The 21,030-nt window shown below is 51.0% G+C and overlaps 1 protein-coding gene across 1 annotated transcript; it reads right to left on the bottom strand.

Annotated features, from left to right (window-relative positions):
- Nucleotides 1–4,622: 4,622 nt before the first annotated feature.
- On the bottom strand, nt 4,623–15,515 carry TEPP (testis, prostate and placenta expressed). The gene is given in 9 exon segments (XM_003916958.5): nt 4,623–4,796; nt 6,197–6,229; nt 6,592–6,656; nt 6,873–6,934; nt 7,313–7,487; nt 7,752–7,813; nt 13,969–14,193; nt 15,346–15,460; nt 15,462–15,515. Coding segments are annotated over 9 exon segments (822 nt in total). The 3' UTR covers nt 4,623–4,765.
- Nucleotides 15,516–21,030: the final 5,515 nt, after the last annotated feature.

Raw genomic sequence — 21,030 nt, forward strand, 5'->3', positions numbered from 1 at the left:
GAGTGTGGTGTCCTGCTTCAGAGCACCACAGCAGCCCTGGCTAGAGTCCCGCTTCACCACTCATTGGTTCCAGGGCTTTGGGCAGGCTGTTGAAGCTCTCTGAACCTCAATGTCCTCATCTGTGAAATGGAGTCAATAATGCTGTCTTCTGAGGTTTAGGGTAAGGGCACAGTGGAATGATTTGTGTGACATGTTTGGCATGTAGTATCCACGCAGAAGGACTAGCGCTGGGAAGTCAGAGGCAAGAGCAAGCCAGCCCAGCCCTCCCATCTGAGAGCCCTCCCATCGGCCTTGCCATACACCGTACAGAAGCCTTTTCCCATCCGCCAGCAGGTCTGAGCCTCATTCCATACTTATAAGGTGGCAGGGCAGATGCTTAGGAAGTCCAGGGGTTGTTCACAGCCAGGCAGTGATGAAAGTGGCCTGGAATTGTGGGAGTTGGCCAGGTGAGCCTGGTACCTGCACACAGGTGAAGGAGAGGCAGTGGGGTCTGAGCCGTGTAGAGCTCCTGCTCGCTCTTTGCTGGCCAGCAAGCCGAGAACAATAGCCAGGACCAGTCCAGGGCTGGCCAGGGCAGTAGAAAAGCTCTTCAGCAGCAGGCAGATGGCGTGACCAACCCCTCTGGCCCTCTCTCAACTCCTTGAACAATCAAAGCCACTGCGTTCCATCTTCCCAGATGTACAGAAGTAGTGCCACAAAGGCCCTAGGCCCCCCAGCCTAAGGAGGGCCAGGCTCTCCCACGAGCTCCACATCTGATCCTCATGCAGGTGGCTTCTTGGTTTCTTGAAGGTGGTGCTTCCTAGAAAAGCCTTGGCCACTATTGATTTTCTCATCTACAAAGATTCCAGCCAGAACACAGTCTTCCTCAGGGCTGTGAAATGGAGTCAAGGGGATGGCTCCTTCTTTCCTGTGTATCTCTCTGTCCCCACCCTGGGTCTGCCTTCCTGCCTTTGTTCATCCACAAGCATTACTGAGCACCTACTGTTTGCCAGGCACTGAGCAGGTGCTACAGGGCACAAGGCACGAATTTCAGGTGAGCCGGTTTTGAGGTTTTTGCATATCAAAAGGTACAGTAAAAAAATGTCAAAACTGCTGATATCTAGTACAAAATATGATGTTCACGAGTTCTGCCTGACCCCTGCCCCACCCCTCCAAGGTTCAGCTTGGACCCTCACCCTATCCCTGAACCTCCCCATTGCCAGCCCCAGGCCCTGGGTTAGGACATCATTTTTCAGGTGATTTTGTACTCGATACCGCTATAACTCTGTAGTAGTTAATTTAGTCCTGATTGGTGTGTTGGTTCTGGAAAAGACCACAGGCCCCATTCCTGAGCCCCAGGTCCAGTTAGAATAAAATGAGCCAGTGAATGAGCCCAGGGTGGGCCAGAGGGTGTGAATTAGCCCCGAGGACAGCTGTGGTCCCTGTTTTTGTGATTTGAGAGAAGAGCTGGGGGGAGATGGGAGGACTTGAGAGTAGCCTGCCTGGAATGGAGGGTGGGATTTGGGTAGGAAGAGGTGGGGGAAAAGCATTTCTGGTGAAAGGAAGGCTTTGAACAAAGGTTGGAGGCAGACAGAAGCCCAGAGCCTCTGGAATTGCAAGGAGGCTGTAGGGGAGTTCATGTTGGGATAAAGGGCCACAGTAGTGGATTGGGGTCAGGCCATGGAGGCTGGACTGTCCCCAAGGCCATGGCTGCTGGGAAGATTTCCGATGTGGTCTAGGACTCTAGCATCCCTGCTGTGAGCCCTGGGCAAGTCCGGCTCTTCTCTGAGTTGTCATTTGGAGGGGACCCTGGGTGGCACAGAATGTGGCGCTGACACTCTTTGATGAGCAAAGAGTCCCTGGAGACTGAGAGGGGGTGTCAGCATGCTGGGCCACAGTGGCCTCAGCTGGGTTGGGATGGGCTGCTTTCCCTCTCTCAGCCTCTGGCCTTTGGCCTCCGGGTGGGATTCTCAACCTGCAGATTCTGCCACTGCCAGCAACTCCGAGAGAGCTTTTTCGTTTTTGTTTGTTTGTTTTTAGATGGAGTCTTGCTCTGTTCCCAGGCTGGAGTGCAGTGGCCCGATCTTGGCTTACTGCAACCTCTGCCTCCTGGGTTCAAGTGATTCTCCTGCTTCAGCCTCTAGAGTAGCTGGGATTACAGATATGCACACCACATCCAGCTAATTTTTGTATTTTTAGTAGAGATGGGGTTTTGCCATGTTGGCCGGGCTGGCCTCGAACTCCTGGCCTCAGGTGGTCTCCCGCCTTGGCCTCTCAAAGTGCTGGGATTACAGGTGTGAGTCACCCTGCCCGGCCCCAAGAGAGCTTTCTGATGGGACATCTTATCCTCCCTCTGAGCCCTAGTCAGATGGCCCCACCCCGAGGAAGCCCCCTTTGGTTTCTTCCCCATTCTTAGTTTGGATCTGTCCCGTAGCAGGCAGGCAGTAGAACCTAGTGGCCACAGGCAGGGGATGGGGGTGGGGGGCTCAGGCAGGCCAACTTCAATTCTTAGCTCTGTCAATCACCAGATCTTGGGTCAGCCACTTAACCTTCCAAAGTTCATTTCATCATCTGTAAAATGGGTCTAAAATGACCCATCTCATGGGGTCTGCAAGATGGTTAATGCATTGCCTTCCATTTAAAAATAGAAATTGCACATAAAAGCAGACTCATTTATGCTTATCTACTCTGCATTTCCTTTATTCTTAGGCACACTTTTTTATATTTATATTTTATATAAATATATATTAATTACATATATACATGTATTTATATTTATATATTTTATAATATATTTATATTATTGAAACCAGGATTAAATGTACAATCAGTGGGCAAGAAGCTTTAATTAAATTGCTGGTGTGGATTGCCATTCATGGGGTTTTGGCTGGGAGAACATGGTCTAGGTGTGTACTCATGTGATCACCTCTACTTTCAGGTTCTCGTTGGCTGGGCCTGCTGGGCTGGAAGCACTTCAAAGGCAGGGAGGGCAGGGAGAGCATCTTGTCTGTGTCCTCCCAGCACCAGCAAAGGGCCTGGCCCAGGCAAAGCTCTGTAGTGTTCGCTGGGCTGTATGCTGGCAGGGACTTGTCCAGTCATACAAGGAAGCAGGGCCAGGAAAAACACCGCAGTCACTTGATTCCATCTGGCAGGCTTCAGCATGTCTGCTGGGGTTCTCTGGCTGGCCCACCTCTCCCAGGCCAGAACTCTAGCATCCCTGCTGTGAGCCCTGGGCAAGTCCAGCTCTTCTCTGAGTTGTCATTTGGAGGGGACAGAAGCACAGAACGTGACTCTGACACTCCAGGCGGCTCTGCCAGTGGCTTCCCAAGTGCAGTCCCAAGGTGGACACATGATTCTGTACATGATTTCAGGAGGTCTGTGGGTCCCTGAAGCCCCAGGTTTCAGGACCAGAAGTCCTATACAGGTAGATTGTTAGCTTGGTAGCTATTTATCCTGATCTGGGTCTATGCTTGTCAGCCGCCCACAGGTGGGATGGGGGTAGGGTATCTGGAAGGTCCTGGAGCTAAGCACAGATGCTAGCAGCCCTAACCCCCTGATGTGGTTTGGCTGTGTCCCCACCCAAATCTCATCTTGAATTGTAGCTCTCGTGATTCCTTCATGTTGTTGGAGGAGGCTGGTGGGAGATAATTGAATCATGGGGGTGATTTCCCCCATACTGTTCTTGTGGTAGTGAATTAGTCTCATGAGATCTGATGGTTTTATAAGGGAAACCATTTCCCCTGGCACTCATTCTCTCTTGCTGCCACCATGTAAGAAGTGCCTTTCGCCTTCCACCACGATTATGAGGCCTCCCCAGCCATGTGGAACTGAGTCCATTAAACCTCTTTCTCTTCCCAGTCTTGGGTGTGTCTTTATCAGCTGCATGAAAACAGACTAATACACCCCCTTACCATTGCTGGAGATGCTCTGTCTTAGCCCCCTGGATAGCATTACTCCAGACCTGGGCCAGGAGTCCCCACACTGTCCCTGGGACATCATGCCTTCTTTTCACAAGAGCAGCTTGGAATGGATGGTTGGTGGGTAGACAAGGGCTATTTCTGAAGCCTCATGGATAGAGCAGAGGACTTTTTGCTTAGATGACATGTTTATTGGTGGTGCTTTGGAGAGCAGGGAACTTTCTTCTCTGAGTGGCTTCGTGCATCTCATGCAAGTTTAGACTCTACATTCTGTTGCATCACAAGAATCAAGACCATAGGCCTGGCCAGCTCCCCTTGCCCCAGCCTGCTCCCACACCTTCAGGGCGACCCCGGGCACAGGGAAACCCCCCAGAGCACACCGGTATGGCAAGAGCTTCAAAAAGGCACCTAAAAATAGCTTTCTAACCCCCTCCCTTTCTCTTTAGGGCTTAAATTCAGGATCTGAAATGGAGGGGGTTTGGGTGTGGGGCTGCCGGCAAGGGGCAGGAACACATCTCTTGCTCTTGGACCTTAATTCTGGCTGGACCTTAGGGCTTACACCCTGACTCTCGAACCAGGTCACCAAACATTTTTCTCCAACCCCCCACCAGTTCTTCAGGAGTTGGCTGGGGACAGGCAAGGGTAAGATACTGTCATCCTGTGGTCCTGACCCTCTCCCAGCCTCTGCAAGACACACACACACACACACACACAGACAATTGCATGTCTCTCTAAGGAAGTATTAGGTTTATTTCTAGTTAGGCTGAACTCCTGGGGAGATGGCTGGTGCCACCATAAGTCCTCGGTCTGGCCAGGAGACCTGAGGTGGCACTGTCCGGCAGCCTGGGAGTCAGCCTCCTTTCCAGAGATTAATGCCAGGGGGTCAGATAGTTGACACGACTGTGGAGAGAAGTAGGGGTGAGGTGGGGGTTTCCAGGGTGTCCTAGGGGAAAAATCAGGCTTTCCCCCTCTAGGCTCTGAAAACACAGCTTCTAGCCAGCCTCTATGTGGCTCAGGAGCCTTCAGTGGCTCCCTGTTTTCTGTATTTTCAGCTGTCCTCCTTAGCTGTCAAGCTAACCTCCCTCCTTTGACTTTGCCTCATCCTTCTCTACCATTGATTCCTAACTATGAAAAACTTCACCCATTTTTCAATCATTTAGTGAACCTACTCTGTTAGGCATCATACGGTAGCAAAACCCAGAAACGTTCCCCTGTGTGGGAGAGGGGAAGGCTAGCTTCTGTCAATAATGACAGTGCAATAGTCTCGGTGCTATAAGATATGGACACATAGGTAGTGACCAATGGGACGGAGTGTGAGCCGGTGGGGAGAGGCAGAAGGTGGGGGAAAACTTCAAGGAGGATTGCACATCTGGGCTGAGCTTTAAAGAGCATGAAAGAGGCCGGGCGCGGTGGCTCACACCTGTAATCCCAGCACTTTGGGAGGCCAAGGCGGGTGGATCACGAGATCAGCCTGACCAATATGGTGAAACCTCATCTCTACTAAAAGTACAAAAATTAGCCGGGCTTCGTGGCACTAGCCTATAATCCCAGCTACTCAGAAAGCTGAGTCAGGAGAATTGCTTGAACCCGGGAGGCAGAGGTTGCAGTGAGCTGAGATGGCGCCATTGCACTCCAGCCTGGGCGACAGAGCTAGATTTGGGCGGGGGAGGGGAAGAAAGGCACGAAGAAGTTTTTCAGGCAGAGGAGGAAGGACCATCTAGGCGCTGAAACAGCACAGGCAAAGGTATGAAGAGTGCTTGTCCTGCTGGGTTTCGGGGGAGTCTAGTCTTGCTGGAGTGTACAAAGTGGGGCGAGGAAGGTGAGAGATGGCTCAGTTATGAAAATGTCTGAATATCTTGCAACCTCCGTTCTTGTTCTTATCTCCAAGCCTTTACTTGTGCGACGACCTTGCCGGGGACACCACTTAGCCCCCTCCCTTAGGGCCTCTCCGCACCCAAAAAGGCAGATTCTTGGCTCTCCCTCGTGTTTCTTATTTGTCTGTTTTCTCTCCTTCCAGGTAACACCCCCGCCCCATCCTTTTGGCCTCCTCCAGTCAAACCTGGTGGGATATGGACCCCCCCCCCCCCCCCCCCCCCCCTCCCCCCCCCCCCGTGGGCGCCCCTTTTCCCGGGGGCGACCCCTCCAGAGCGAGGCAGCTTGCGCCCCCCCAGGAGGGCACCTTCTCCTCGCCAGGCCTCGCCGGGGCAGGGGGGTCTCAGAGTCGGGGAGCCCCGAGGCTGTCCCCAGCAGTCGGATGGGAACGTGGTTGGCTGTGGGGCGGGACAGGACCGTTCCCCTACCTGTAGCTGGAGCCGAAGCTTCGGAAAGTGTTCCTGGGAAAGAACGGGGCGGGTGAACCCGAGATGGGAAGGGGCGACCCTCTCTGGGCGCCTCACTAGACCTCGGGAGCCACCCCCTCTCCCCGCCATCCCTCCTGAAGGGCTCCAGGGCGCCTACACCCAATGCAAACGCCTCCACTCCGCAAGGGTGGAGTTGTCAGGGAGGCCAAGGTGCTCCGTTTAGTAGGAATTACACGTGTATTCATTTGAAATTGTAATTTGTTTCTGGTGTATTGGAGCCAATTTTTCCCAGTTCTCACGTTTTCAAGGGTCATTGCGTGTGCGCTAGGAAAACGGCCCAGACCTCATCCTCCCTCCTCCGGATATGGGGTCCCGGGGCGCGTGGCGTCACTTACAGGGAGTCGAAAGGCAGGGGCTTCTGTCCGTAGCGGTCCAGGCTGGGGTTCTGGTTGAGGCAGTACTGAGGCGGGCAGCAGGGATAGGGGCACGATGAGTCAGGGGAGCACGGACGCCCTGCCCACGCCCCACACAGGGCTTCCTGCTAGAGACCGTGGTCCTGAAGACTGGGAGGCACTGCTCTGGGTCTCCTCCCCGCCTCAACTCCCGGCTTAAGCCGCTCCCCACCAGGACCCCCCTCTCCCCGCCCAGGGACGGGTCTGCGCGCAGCGCTCCCTACCCGCCAGCTCTGGGTCACGTCCGGCTTCAAGTACCGCACCGCGTAGCCGCTGAGACCCTCCACTGCGAACGGAGAGCCCCCTCTCCTGCGCTCATCCGCCTCCCAGGACAAACCCCGCCTCCTTACCTAAGCCCCGCCCACAATCCAGCCCCACCCACACATGTTCGGAAAACAGGTCCCGCCTCCGCTACCCCGCAGGGCAAACCCCCACCCCGACGGCTCCTCCTGGCTCCGCCCCCTCCTCATGGGCAGTCCTGCTTCCAGATCCGCGCGCGCGTCTCGGCCCCACCCACCGCAAGTGCCACCACTGCACCCCAGCGGTCCAGCCCTGTCTCTGCCTGTCCCGCCGCCTACGTTCCTGTGCGCAGTCCACGCTCCCTGCTCCAGCCCCGCGGCCCACCTGCCCTGCGGTTCCTTTAGCGACCCGTACGTAGACTGACCTCGCTTGCTCAGGCAAGGCAGCTTGAACTCCCCGGCCGAGGACACGAAGTGGGACCAATCCTCGATGGCGCGCGTGAAGCAGGGCCAGTCCACTCGGTTGATGCCCGGCGCGATGGGCGCCAGCTTTCCCTCGTGGTACCTGTTGCGGAGCTTCTGGCCTGTCGCGGTGATGTCCTGACAGGGCCACGGGGGTCAGACCCGCGCAGCAGTAGCCGCAGGAGCCTAGAGAAGCCATCCCAGTCCATCCCAAAGGCCTCAGCTGACAACTGGCCCGGTGCATTGGACCGAGGGGGCGCCCGAAGTCGGGAACCCGGATAGGGTGATGTGGGGAGTCCCAAGCAGGCACCTGAGGAGGTGCTCAGGGAGTAGATCCCAGGACCAGAGGTGCTTGGGGCTGGTGCCCCTTAGCTACCCAAGGGCAGGGCAGAGGACACTCACCAAACACTGCAGGGGTTTGTTGGGGACCCCAAGAAGTGTAAAATGGGCGTTGTCAAACTCATCTGTTGAAACAAGAGAAAGGGAGAAGAGGTGTCTCCTTCACCAGTGGTCAGAGGTCAGAGAACTTTGGCCCACACTGTACTTTAAAAATTTTTTGAGGCCAGGCACGATGGCCCACACCTGTAATCCCAGTACTTTGGGATGCCCGAGGCGGGTGAATCGCTTGAGGTCAGGAGTTCCAGACCAGACTGGCCAACATGGTGAAACCCCATCTCTACTGAAAATACAAAAATTAGCCGGGCATGGTGTGGAGTGCCTGTAATCCCGGGTACTCGGGAGGCTGAGGCAGGAGGATCACTTGAGTCCAGGAGGTCGAGGCTTCAGTGATCATGCCACTGCACTTCCACCTGGGTGACAGAGCACGATCCTGTCTCAAAAAAAGAAAAAAGGCTGGGCGCAGTAGCTCACACTTGTAATCCCAGCACTTTGGGAGGCTGATGCGGGTGGATCACTTGAGCTCAGGAGTTCGAGACCAGCCTGGGTAACAAGGTGAAACCCTATCTCTACCAAAAATACGAAAAATTAGTTGAGCGTGGTGGCACACGACTGTAGTCCCAGCTACTAGGGAGGCTAAGGCACGAGGATCACTGGAATCCAGGAGGTGGAGGTTGCAGTGAGCTGAGATTGCGCCACTGCACTCCAGCATGGGCAACAGAGTGAGACTCTCTTACATTTTTTTTTTAATTTGACAACTTAAAAAAAATCTAAGATAAAATAGTAATCACATCTCACCCCTTGCCACAGAATAAAACTCCGAAGATTCCAGTGTAAAAATTGAACATGGGCAAATTCTTTTATAACCTTGGGATGGGAAAGGCCTTAATAATTTTAATTAAAAATCCAGAAGCATTAAATAAAAGATTGATAACAAATATATAAAAATAAACTTCTACATGGCAAAAACAAATGTCAAAAAACAAATTGAAAAAATATTTCCACTTATTTTACAGATATTAATATTAATATTAATTAATACTGAAAGAGTGCCTAGAAATCAAGACACACAAAAAATGCCAGGTATGGTGGCTCAAGCCTGTAGTCTCAGCTACTCAGGAAGCTGAGGCAGGAAGATTGTTTGGGCCCAGGAGTTTGAGGGCCGCACTCCACTGCACTCCAGCCTGGGTGGCATAGTGAGACCTTGTCTTTAACAAATAAATTAACAAGTTGAAGAATTTCTCTATACAAGGACTCCAAGGTGCAGAAGGGTATATACAATATGCTGCCATTTGCTTAAAAAAAATTTTTTTTTTGAGACGGAGTCTCGCTCTGTCGCCCAGGCTGGAGTGGAGTGGTGCAGTCTCGGCTCACTGCAACCTCTGCCTCCCAGGTTCAAGCGATTCTCATGCCTCAGCCTCCTGAGTAGCTGGGATTACAGGTGCGTGCCACCATGCCTGGCTAATTTTTGTATTTTTAGTAGAGATGGGGTTTCACCATGTTGGCCGGGCTGGTCTCCAACTCCTGACCTGTGATCTGTCCACCTCAGCCTCGCAAAGTGCTGGGATCACAGGCGTGAGCCACCGCGCCCAGCCTACTGTTTGCTTTAAAATAGTAGACTAAACATAGACTATTGGAAACAGAGAATATATATTCAGGTCATCACCTCAACCAAATCATCAAGCTTAGCATCACAAATAATGTGATAATGAAATTCTGTGCCTCCTGCTGCATTATGGCAAACATAGCATCTGTTGCCTGTGAAAGATTCTGGCCAGCAGTGTTTAACCTGGTGATTCAGGTCTCTACACCTAGCTGCTGGTTTACAGAAAATAGATTAACAAGGTAAGAAACACCATAAGGAAACAGTGGCTCAAATTCACCATATGGTACTGTCTGCAACACAACTTGGAGACTCTAAAAAGTCAGTATGATGGTGGGCAATGGAAACTGGGTGGACTGTTTTAGACTAAGATGAAAGACAAAACAAGTAACTGAAATACATAATCTTAGATTGAATTCTTGTTCCAAAAAATCATTTTAAAGCCATAAAAGACATCTTTGGGGTCAGTTGGGGAGATTTTAATATGGTCTGGATATTAGATGTTGTAGAAGTATTGTTAAGTTTCCTAGGTGTGATAATGGTATCGTGTCATGCAGAAGGATGTTTTTGTCATTGGGAGCTGCTTGCTAAAGGGTGTCCAAGAATGTGAGAGAGAGGGCGAGAGAAGCAAAAATATGGCAAAAATCAACTGAAGCAGGTGGAAGGTGGTGGGTACTCATAGTAATATTCTTGCAACTTTTCTCCATTTGAAAATGTTTATAATGTAAACTAAAAAGAAAATCCTGAGGTCTCCCCAATGTATTGACTGAGTGGAACCCCCTCTTGGCTAAGGGGACCCCCCAAAACCTTAAAAAACTGAGTTCCCAGCCATAATGGGACAGGAGGTCAGACATGCTTCATCCTACCCCTGCCTTTTTGTGGTTTAGACACAATAAATGATGAGCATTAATGTTAAACTAGCAATCACAAGGCCAGGTGCGGTGGCTATGCCTGTAATCCCAGTGGTTTTGGAGGCCAGTCACTTGAGGTCAGGATTTTGAGACCAGCCTGGCCAACAGGGTGAAACCCCATGTCTACTAAAAATATAAAAATCAGCTGGGCATGGTGGCACACGCCTGTAGTCCCAGATAGCTACTCGGGAGGCTGAGGCAGGAGAATCACTTGAACCCGGGAGGCAGAAGTTGCAGTGAGCCGAGATCATGCCCCCGCACTCCGGCCTGGGCGACAGAGCGAGACTCCGTCTCAAAAGAGAGATTACAAGACTAAGAGAACAGACTGTTTGTGGCAACAAGATGCTAAATAATAATAATAATAATTATTATTATTATTATTATTGAGACAGAGTGTCACTCTGTTGCCCAGGCTGAAGTGCAGTGGTGTGATCTCGGCTCACTGCAACCTCCACCTCCTGGGTTCAAGCAATTCTCCTGCCTCAGTCTCCCGAGTAGCTGGGATTACAAGCGCACACCACCACACCTGGCTAGTTTTTGTATTTTTAGTAGAAGCAGTTTTACCATATTGGTCAGGCAGGTCTTGAACTCCTGACCTCAGGCAATCCACTTGCCTCAGCCTCCCAAAGTGCTGGAATTACAGGCGTGAGTCTCCGTGCCCGGCCAAGATACCAGATTATTAACAGGACCTAAGGCCATGCAAGGCAAGGGTTAAGTCACACACCCCTACACTTAAAGCATAAACTACAGGCTGGTTGTGATAGCTCATGCCTGTAATTCCAACACTTTAGGAGGCTGAAGCTGGAGGATCACTTAAGCGCAGAAGTTGGAGACCAGCCCTGGCAACATAGTGTAACCCTGTCTCCACACCAAACAAACAAACAACAAAAACAACAAAAATAGCCTGGCGTGATGGTGTGTGCCTGTAGTCCCAGTTACTCAGGAGGCTGAAGTGGGAGGATCACCTGAACCTGGGAGGTCGAGGCTGTAATGGGCCATGTTTGTGACATTGTACTCTAGCCTGGGTGACGGAGAGAAACTCTGTCTAAAAAACAAAACAAAAAATAAATAAGCTATGTTTTAATTGCCATGAGGTTTTTCTTTTTCTCTAGCACTGGCCTTGAGATAAGCAATATTAAAACAATTACAACTCATACAGCTCACAGATGCTGACGAAGTGACCCCCTGATCCACCAGCCACAGCTATGCCTGTGATTGCATATGAGGCTGATTTCAGTAACTTTCTCCAGATGAGAAGACCACCAACCGTGGACAGAGGCTGCTCACTTGCTGAACTTTGCATCCTGAAAACATCTTTTGTCATATAGGGCCTAATTGTAATACATTTAAAGGTTAAGTCTCCACCTCAAAGCCAACATGGGTTGTATATTACATGCAAGTTTGTTCATTATGCCCATGTCAGTACTATCTTCATGAATATTTATAGCTCCTCCTGTAACCTGTTGAATACGTATATTTAGCCAACCCTTTGAACATAAAGCTCTTACCCAGCCCCTCCTCCTTTGACATGCCCATCTTTGGGCTTCAGCTGGAGGCACACTTTCCAGCCTGTGGGATGGCCACCTTGCAGCTATAACCCCTTATAAGAAATAAAGTCTCCTTTTCTAAACTTAAACATTTATTTTATTTTTTGAAGATGGAGTCTCGCTCTGTCACCCAGGCTGGAGTGCAGTGGCTCCATCTTGGCTCATTGCAACCTCTGCCTCCTGGGTTCAAGCGATTCTCCTGCCTCAACCTCCTGAATAGCTGGGATTATAGGCACCTGCCACCCTGCCACGCTAATTTTTGTATTTTTAGTAAAGCTGGGAGTTTCACCATGTTGGCCAGGCTCGTCTTGAACTCCTGACCTCAAGTGATCTGCCTGGCTCGGCCTCCCGAAGTGCTGGGATTACAGGCGTGAGCCACTGTGCCCTGCCTAAATTTATAAATTTCTGATTTTTCAGTTAACAGTAATGAAAAATTGGGGAGCAAAATAACATGTGTTTGTATTCCCATTAGGGAACCAGGGAGAGACATCAGAAACTAAGAATGTGGGGGGGTTACCTGTATGGGGGGTGATGGGAGTGAGGCTTGTTGCTGTGCATATTGTTACAGCATTTTGAGTTTTGAAGTTGTGCCTATTACTTTTATTTAAAGCATATGCTTACAACAAAATACATATCTATATTAGAGCTTTCTTTTAAAAATCTAGATTCCTGGCTTCTCTCAGAAGCAGGAAATTGGAAGAACTGGTAACCTGGCTGGCCCCTCCAACATAGCACAGTGTGCAGGGAGCCCCATGGCTACTGTTTAAACAGGGCAGGTGTGGGTGTCCCATTTCCCTGTGGAATTTTCCTTCCCCCACGGCCTCCTCACCCACTTCCCTCATTTGTGTTTCCCATCAGGACCCGTGTGGTAACTCTGGTGGTCTCCGTGCGGTCTCTGACACCCTCAGCCCACCTGTCACCCAAGCTGGAGCCTAGGTATGGGCCTGCACTCCCCCTGTTCCGCCTCCTACCCCGCCCTGCCTGCACCTACTCCTGTTGACTTTATCTGCTAAATACCTTCTAAATCCCTCCACACGCAAGCTCCTCAGTCCATGCAGGGTTATTCACTGGGCCCGTGGGGCACTTTTGCCCTGAAGGCCCACATGTTCTCCTCTCCTGCATGGGGGCTGTGAGGAGGGGTCTTTCTCTTTCTTTCCCACATACAGAGATGCTTGGGCAGAAGTTGTTACTGTTAGACTGTTATGACTCCTACCACTGCACCTGCCAACCTCTGCCCAGTTCTCTCTCCATTCATTACAACAGGCTAGGCACAGTGGCTCACGCATGTAATCTCAGCACTTTGGGAGGCCAAGGCAGGAGCATCGTTTGAGCCCAGGAGTTGAGACCAGGCTAGGCAACATAGGGAGACCCTGTCTCTACAAATAATTTTTTAAAATTAGCTGGGCATGGTGGCATGTGTCTGTGGTCCCAGTTACTCAGGAGGCTGAGATGGGAGGATCATTTGAGCCTGGGAGGTCGAGGGTGCAGTGAGCTGTGATCATGCCGCTGACTCCAGCCTGGGCAACAGAGTAAGACACTGCCTTCAAAAAACAAAACAAAACAAAACAACAATAACAACAATGGCATCAGCAACACTTTTTGAGCACAGATTATGTGTCAGGCACTACTCTATGGGCTTATTTTTTCGAGATGGAGACTCGCTCTTGTTGCCCAGGTTGGAGTGCGGTGGCGTGATCTCAGCTCACTGCAACCTCTGCCTCCCAGGTTTAAGCGATTCTCATGCCTCAGCCTCCTGAGTAGCTGGGATTATAGGCGCCTGCCACCACACCTGGTTAATTTTGTATTTTTAGTAGAGACGGGGTTTCACCATGTTGGCCAGTCTGGCCTCGAACTCCTGACCTCAGGTCATCTGCCTGCCTTGGCCTCCCAAAGTGCTGGGATTGCAGGTGTGAGCCACTGCTCCCAGCCTCTCAGTGCTTTTTGCACCTTATCTCCTTTTAACCCCACAACAACCCTTCAAGGCAGGCCTTGTCATTATCCTCATTGTACTGAGCAGTAAACAGGGGCTCAGACCTGGTCGAAGTGTCCTGGGCAGGGAGCAGCAGAGCTGGGACTGGCCTCTTTCATCCTTGCATCTGTCACCCTCTTTCTTGAAACCACCTGCCCCTTCCCCAAAGGGGATCCTGCACTGGTGGCCTGACCTTTGCGGTAGTAGGTGGTGGACTGGCAGTGCTCATCAGGAAGGCAGGCCTTGACGGTGTCCCTGTCCATGTGGCGCAGGGTGGGCAGGGCTGGGTGGTAGAGCTGCTGCTTCACGCCCGCCAGCTGGTTGCGCCGCCGCTCCACAGGAAGCAGGATGGCCGGGGAGGCATACACATGTGTGGAACCATCGTCCCAGGGCACCAGGTCGATGATGCGGGCCATAGCTGGGGGGCAGAGGGTTCTAAGGGGCTCACCCTGGGCTCATGCCAGCCAGACACCCTTCTCTGCGTGAAAACAACCTTGGCCAGTGCCGATGTCTACTTGGCAAACATTTATTTAGCACCTACTGTGTGCCAGGCCATTTTTCCGGAGCTCAGCATGAGGTGGCAGGAACATTAGATAACAGAAGACAACAGAGACAACCCTCCCACGCTCCTCTCAACACACGCACACACACACACACACATTGTGCCATGGCTGGAAGGGAGGTCAGTACAGAGTGTGTGTTTCTGGGGAGGCTGGGGTTGGGACATTCAAGGAATGGTCTAAAAGAGGTGATATTTGAGTCTATTAGTATTTTTTTTTCTTTTTTTTTGAGACAGAGCCTCACTCTCTTGCTCAGACTGAAGTGCAGTGGTACCATCTTGGGTCACTGCAACCTCTGTCTCCCAGGTTCAAGTGATTCTCCTGACTCAGCCTCCTGAGGAACTGGGATTACAGGCATCCACCACCACATCCAACTAGTTTTTGTATTTTTAGTAGAGACAGGGTTTCACCGTGTTGGCCAGGATGGTCTCGAACTCCTGACCTCAAGTGATCCACCTGCCTCAGCCTCGCAAAGTCCTGGGATTACAGGTGTAAGCCACCGTGCCCGGTGAGTCTACTCTTAAATAATGAGCAGGAAAATGCAGCAGCAAGTGGGTTCAGAATGTAGTTCAGTATGCTGTATGCCTCTGGGTAGATAATTATGGACTTGCCTTAGCTAAGGTATTTACCCAAAATTCTACAGATTGACTCAGAAATATTTTCAGGAATGGGAGCAACATGATATATTTGAACTAGAAAAGCATTACTGGATACCCAGTGCCTCCCTTTAAAAAGCAGATAGTCCCAGGAGCCTTTCAGTCATTTACACTTTAGTGAGAATTTGTTGAGGCAGCTTGCTTTCTTCCTGACCCTGGTTTAGAGGTGAGAGGTGGAGGTGGGAGCTAGGGTGGCAGGAGGAGAGAGGACCTTAGATCATGGAGGAGCAGGGAGGGGACATGGTGACAAGGCATGGGGAAGCTGCCTTAGGGGACGTGACTGCCTGGGGAGGGACAGGGAGGGGGATCACTGAGATGGGGAACTGAGGAAGGGGCTCCCTGCTTCTGACTCACCAATAGCAGCTACCTTATCTGTAGGGCCCAGGCCCAGGCCCAGGTGCACAGGCTTATAAGGACTTTCAGCTCTTCGACTGCTTAATGGGCAGAAGAGGAAGTGAGGTGGATGAGTCCCTCATTATGGACAGCAGCAGAATAAAGGAACATTGTGCACAGACAATGCCCATTGCAGCCTGATTCTGAGGCACCCACTCCTTAGCAACCCTGGCAACTACAGGCTCTAAGAAGAGCCTGTGCCAGAATTCCTGTGCTCTGGCCACTTCCTTCCAGCCTTCCTGAAGGCTGTGGTCTCCCAGGCCTCAGCACAGGCCAGGCATCTTGGGAAATGTCAGAGGGGGAGCTGTGGTTCCCTGGAGGTAGTCAGGCCAAGGCAGGCCAAAAATGGCGACTCAGCCCACTGCAGGCTGTGTAATCCTGGGCTAATTCTCACCTCTCTCTGGGCCTCAAGGCTCTCCTCTGTGTTAGGCAAGGACTCCAGAACCTGCCATTAGGAGGATCTGGATGCTGAGAGGGATCTCCCCTCCCTGCAACCCTCAGGGAAGAGGGCAGTACAGTGTCTGCCAGCCCCTGAGTCTCCAGGAGTGGAGATTAGCTGTGGCCAGTATCCAGGGTAAGCGTGAGGGGATCAGGGAGAGTGGTGGCCTCAGCAGGCTGGGGATTAGCAGATGATACTCCACCCTCAGCCCCTGCAGGACTGCAGGCTCCCCACTCCCAGGAAAGCCAGTCTGTGAGTGCCCAAGTCTAGCACCCCAAAGCCCTGGTCCCAACTATTAGAGACAAAAACCCCCAAAGTGAGGAAACTCCAAGACAGCCTAACTTATTTGCATATATTGGCATGTGCTTTGCATATACCTGCCCAGGGGCTGAGCCTGATGGGTCTTGGAGCCCCTCCGGTGAAATTCCTGTAGGATTTATTTACCCAGTTGCTCCTCCTCCAGTGCTCCATACAGCCCCCAGAACAGCATCCCAAACTGCTACCCCTTACAGAAATCCTTCCCAGAGTTGACTCCACTCACCACCCCACCCCCAATTTATTTCTTGACTCTTTTAAAGTTATCAAATAGAAGAAATACAGAAAGTGCATAAATATCTAATGTAACTAATAATTTACAAAATGAGACCCCGTATAACTACTACCCACCCTGGGCAAGACATGGAGTACTACTTTTAAAACAGTTTAGCAGTTTCTTAAAAAGTGAAACAAATGTACCGTATGATTGGGTCATCTGGAAGATTCTACCCCAGAAGGCTTCCTAAGAGAAATGAAAGTATATTGTAAGGCACGGTGGCTCACACCTGCAATCCCAGAACTTTGGGAGGCTGAGGCGGGCAGATCACTTGAGGTTGGGAGTTTGAGACCAGCCTGGACAACATGGTGAAACCCTGCCTCTACTAAAAATACAAAAATTAGCCGGGCGTGGTGGCGGCGCCTGTAATCCCAGCTACTCAGGAGGCTGAGGCAGGAGAATGGCATGAACCCGGGAGGCAGAGCTTGCACTGAGCCGAGATTGTGCCATTGCACTCCAGTCTGGGCAACAAGAGACTCTGTCTCAAAAAAAAAAAAAAAAAAAAAAAAAAAAAAAAGGTATATATCTCCACAGAGACTTGCACACAAATGTTTGTATGTTCATAGCAACATGATGTACAACCAAAAAGTGGAAACAACCTGTGTCCACTGATGAGTGGATAAACTGCGGTGCATCCATACCATGAAATACTCTTGAGCAATGAAAAGAAATGAAGTTCTGATACATGCTACGAGGTGGATGAACCTCAAAAACTTTATGCTACATCAAAGAAGTCAGATGTGAAAACCCACATATTGTATGACCCATTTATATAAAATGTCCAGGAAAGACAAATCTATAGACCCAGAAAGCATATGTGTGGTTGCCTGGGACTGGGGTGTACGAATGAAGAGTGGTTACCATCTGGCATGAGGGGTCTTACTGGGGCAATGGGAATGTTCTAAAACCAGATGTAGTGAGAGTTGCACAGTTCAGTCAATTTGTTAAAAATCATTGAGTTAGGCGGGGGTGGTGGCTCATGCCTGTAATTCCAGCCCTCTGGGAAGCCCAAGCGGGTGGATTGCTTGAGCCCGGGAGTTCGAGACCAGCCTGGGAAACATGGCGAAACCCTGTCTCTACAAAAAATACAAAAATTAGCTGGGCCTGGTGGCGTGTGCCTGTGGTCACAGCTACTTGGCAGGCTGAGGTGGGAAAATCACTTCAGCTAAGAAGGTTGAGCCTGTGGTGAGCTATGATCACGCCACTGCACTCCAGCCTGGGTGATAGAGTGAGACCCTGTCTTAAATAAATAAATAAATAATAAGTAATATAAAAGTCATTGAATTGTATACTTAACATGGGTGAATTTTATGGCATATATATTCCCATAAGGTTGTTTTGAAAAATAGATTCCAGCCAATTTAGTAAAAGAAAGCAAGACATTGGCCCTGCCAGTCCCTAGAAGCTTCCACATATGCCTTCCCAATCACAATCCCCAACCCAGCAAGAGGGAACCACTCTGCCTCCTTGTAGTACTTTTATTTATGGGCAGCTGTAGAAAACGTTATTTAACAACTCTAGGCTTTCTAGAAAACGAGACGCTGCAAATGTACTTATGTTTGTAGCCATAGACAGGACGGGCTGATTTTGCCTTTTGGAAACTTTGTATGCATGGATCACCGGGGTCTTCTTTTGAATCTGGCTTCTTTCCCTCCACATATATGCACATGAGATTCATCCAAACTTTAGCCACTCTGTGTGGCTGTGTTTTGCTCATTTTCCCCACCCTAGATCCCATTACTCTTCACTCAGGCCCATCTAACTTTCCCTCCTTCCCACTCTGCAGGTTCTCCAACTGCTGCTAAGTTGCCCAATCCCAGAGACGCATTTCAAGTCTCAGCTCAGACAGTGGCCCCTCGGATAACTCCCTCACCCCAACACAGCCACTGCTCTTGGCTTTCACCTCACCCCATGCTTCTGCTTCTCCATCCCCATCCCTGGCAGCTCCTTAAGGCTCCTTTACCAGCTCCTGCTCTTTTTGCATCCTCTGAGTGAGCCCAAGTGTTCCAGGTGCCACCTCTGGTCCCCTTTGTTTCCTTGGGTTTCCTAGGTGATATCAGTCAGTCCTGTGGCTTTAAGCATCATCTGCAAGCTGAGGCCTCCAAAATTTCTATCTCCAGTAGACCTCTCCATAAGTCACACACACACACACACAGTCACATTTCAACCTGGATGTCTCTCAGACATTTTTTTTTTTCCTTAGGCTAGAGTGCAGTGGTGTGATCTTGGCTCACTGCAACCTCCACCCACCGGGTTCAGGCAATTCTCCTGCCACAGCCTCCAGAGTAGCTGGGATTATAGGCACCTGCCACCATGCCTGACTAATTTTTGTATTTTTAGTAGAGACAGAGTTTTGCCATGTTGGCCCGGCTGATCTCGAACTCGTGACCTCAGGTGATCCACCTGCCTCGGCCTCCCAAAGTACTAGGATTATAGGCATGAGTCACTGCACCCAGCCTCTCTCAGACATCTTAACAAAGTAGTGCTCATTATTTTCCCCCCAAAATTCTTCCTCCAAACTTCCAGCCCCAGGCTGCTTCTTTTCAGTACATGTGTAAACCAGCCTGGGGTGGTTTACTGGTTCACCCACTAAACCAGCCACCCAGTTGCCCAGGGTGAGCCCCTCAATGCTCCCCATTTTCCTCCCCTTTCTCTTCTCCTATCTGTACTCCCACCAGCATAGTTGAAGCCCCATCATCCTTCCCGTCAGGCTGCAGGCAAGGGCGAATGTCACCTGTGCTACTCACAGGCCCAGGCAGAGCAGAAGGGCTTGCTGCTGTTCCCTGGGAAGGAGCTCTGACCCCTGCAGCCTGGCATATTTGTAGGGAAGGGTCAGGGAGTACCTTGAGCTTTACCACTGGGGTCTGGCCTTGCTGGCAGAAAGAACTTTCTTCTGCATCACTTGTCTTGTGGAGGTTGCATTATCAGAGGTCTTGAAGCCCAGCACTGGAGGGGAATCCAGGGTGCATCCAGTCGCCAATCAGCTTGTCCCTCCGCAGCCTCCTGACTAGTTTCCTGTTTCCATGCTTGTCTGCTACATGGAGCCACACAGATCATGCCCAGCCCCTGTTCAAAACCATCACCTAAAACTACTCTCCTTCCTGTGGCCTACAGGCCTCACAACATCTGCCCCTGCCACCTGTCAACCTCATCTCCCACCACTCTCCCCTGCACCCACTAAGCTCCAGGCTCCCAGGGCCCCATTCTGCTCCTCAAGGCTCATTCCAGCCTCAGAACCTTTCTCGCTACAGTGTCCCTGGTCTGGAGCACCGTTCACCCAGCTCTTTTCACAGCTGAGTCTTTCTTGCTTTTCATGTCTCAGCTCAAATATACATCTACCTCATCATAGGGGCCTGCCTACCTACCCCCACTGCCCTCCACAACACACGCTTCTGCCCTGTTTCTTTTATGGCACTTAGCATAATTTGCAATATTCTTTATTTGTCAGTAATCTCCTCCATTGGAATGTAAGCTCCATGAGGACAGAGCCTATGTCTGTCTTGCTCAGTGTGCCAAGGCTGACACACTGCCAGGCACAAAGGAAGAGCTCTAGGCCAGGTGCAGTGGCTCACATCTGTAATCCCAATACTATGAGAGGCTGAGGCAGGAGGATTGCTTGCATTCAGGAGTTTGAGACCAGCCTGGGCAACATAGCGAGACCCTTGTCTCTAAAACAAAATAAAAATTAGCCTGGCATGGCAGCACACATGAGTCGTCTGCTACTCAGGAGGCTGAGGTGGGAGGATCACTTAAGCCTCAGAGGTTGAGACTGCAATGAGCCATGATCCCACCACTGCACTTAGCCTGAGTGACAGAGAGAGACCGTGGCTTAAAAAAAAAAAAAAAAAGAAGAAGAGGCCGGGCGCGGTGGCTCAAGCCTGTAATCCCAGCACTTTGGGAGGCCGAGATGGGCGGATCACGAGGTCGGGAGATCGAGACCATCCTGGCTAACACGGTGAAACCCCGTCTCTACTAAAAAAGTACAAAAAACTAGCTGGGCGAGGTGGTGGGCGCCTGTAGTCCCAGCTACTGGGGAGGCTGAGGCAGAAGAATGGCGTGAACCCAGGAGGCGGAGCTTGCAGTGAGCTGAGATCCGGCCACTGCACTCCAGCCTGGGCGACAGAGCGAGACTCCGTCTCAAAAAAAAAAAAAAAAAAAAGAAGAAGAAAGAAAGGAAAAGAGGAACTCTAGAAATGGTTCAGGTAATTAAATCAAGTCCTGCCCCTTTGCCAAATATCCCTCAGAGCCACCACACTGAGCCCCTCTTCCTTGGGCCCTGTCCCCTTGTGCCCTCTCCTCCTAGATCTCTGTATCCCTTCTAGTGTCCAGCCTCAGTTCACAGTGCAGGTCAGATGCCTCAGTCATCTGCCAGGCCTTGGATTCATCCTCAAGGCCTAGCCCTGGGACATAGCCTTTCTGGCAGAGCCCAAGGCAGGGGAGCCAGAAAGAATCTGCCTGCGTCCTGGCCTGGGGACTGGAGAGTTGGGATACGCCTCTTGCCACGGCTGAGTGGGAGCTGACAAGCCCCTGCCACCTTGAAGAGTCTCCAGGTATCACCTGGGAACTCCAAGCTGTTATTCTCCCATCAGCCACTCCCTGTCTTGGCCAAGGTGTG

This window comes from Papio anubis, chromosome 18 (genome assembly GCF_008728515.1).
Source record: "Papio anubis isolate 15944 chromosome 18, Panubis1.0, whole genome shotgun sequence".
NCBI lineage: Eukaryota > Metazoa > Chordata > Mammalia > Primates > Cercopithecidae > Papio > Papio anubis.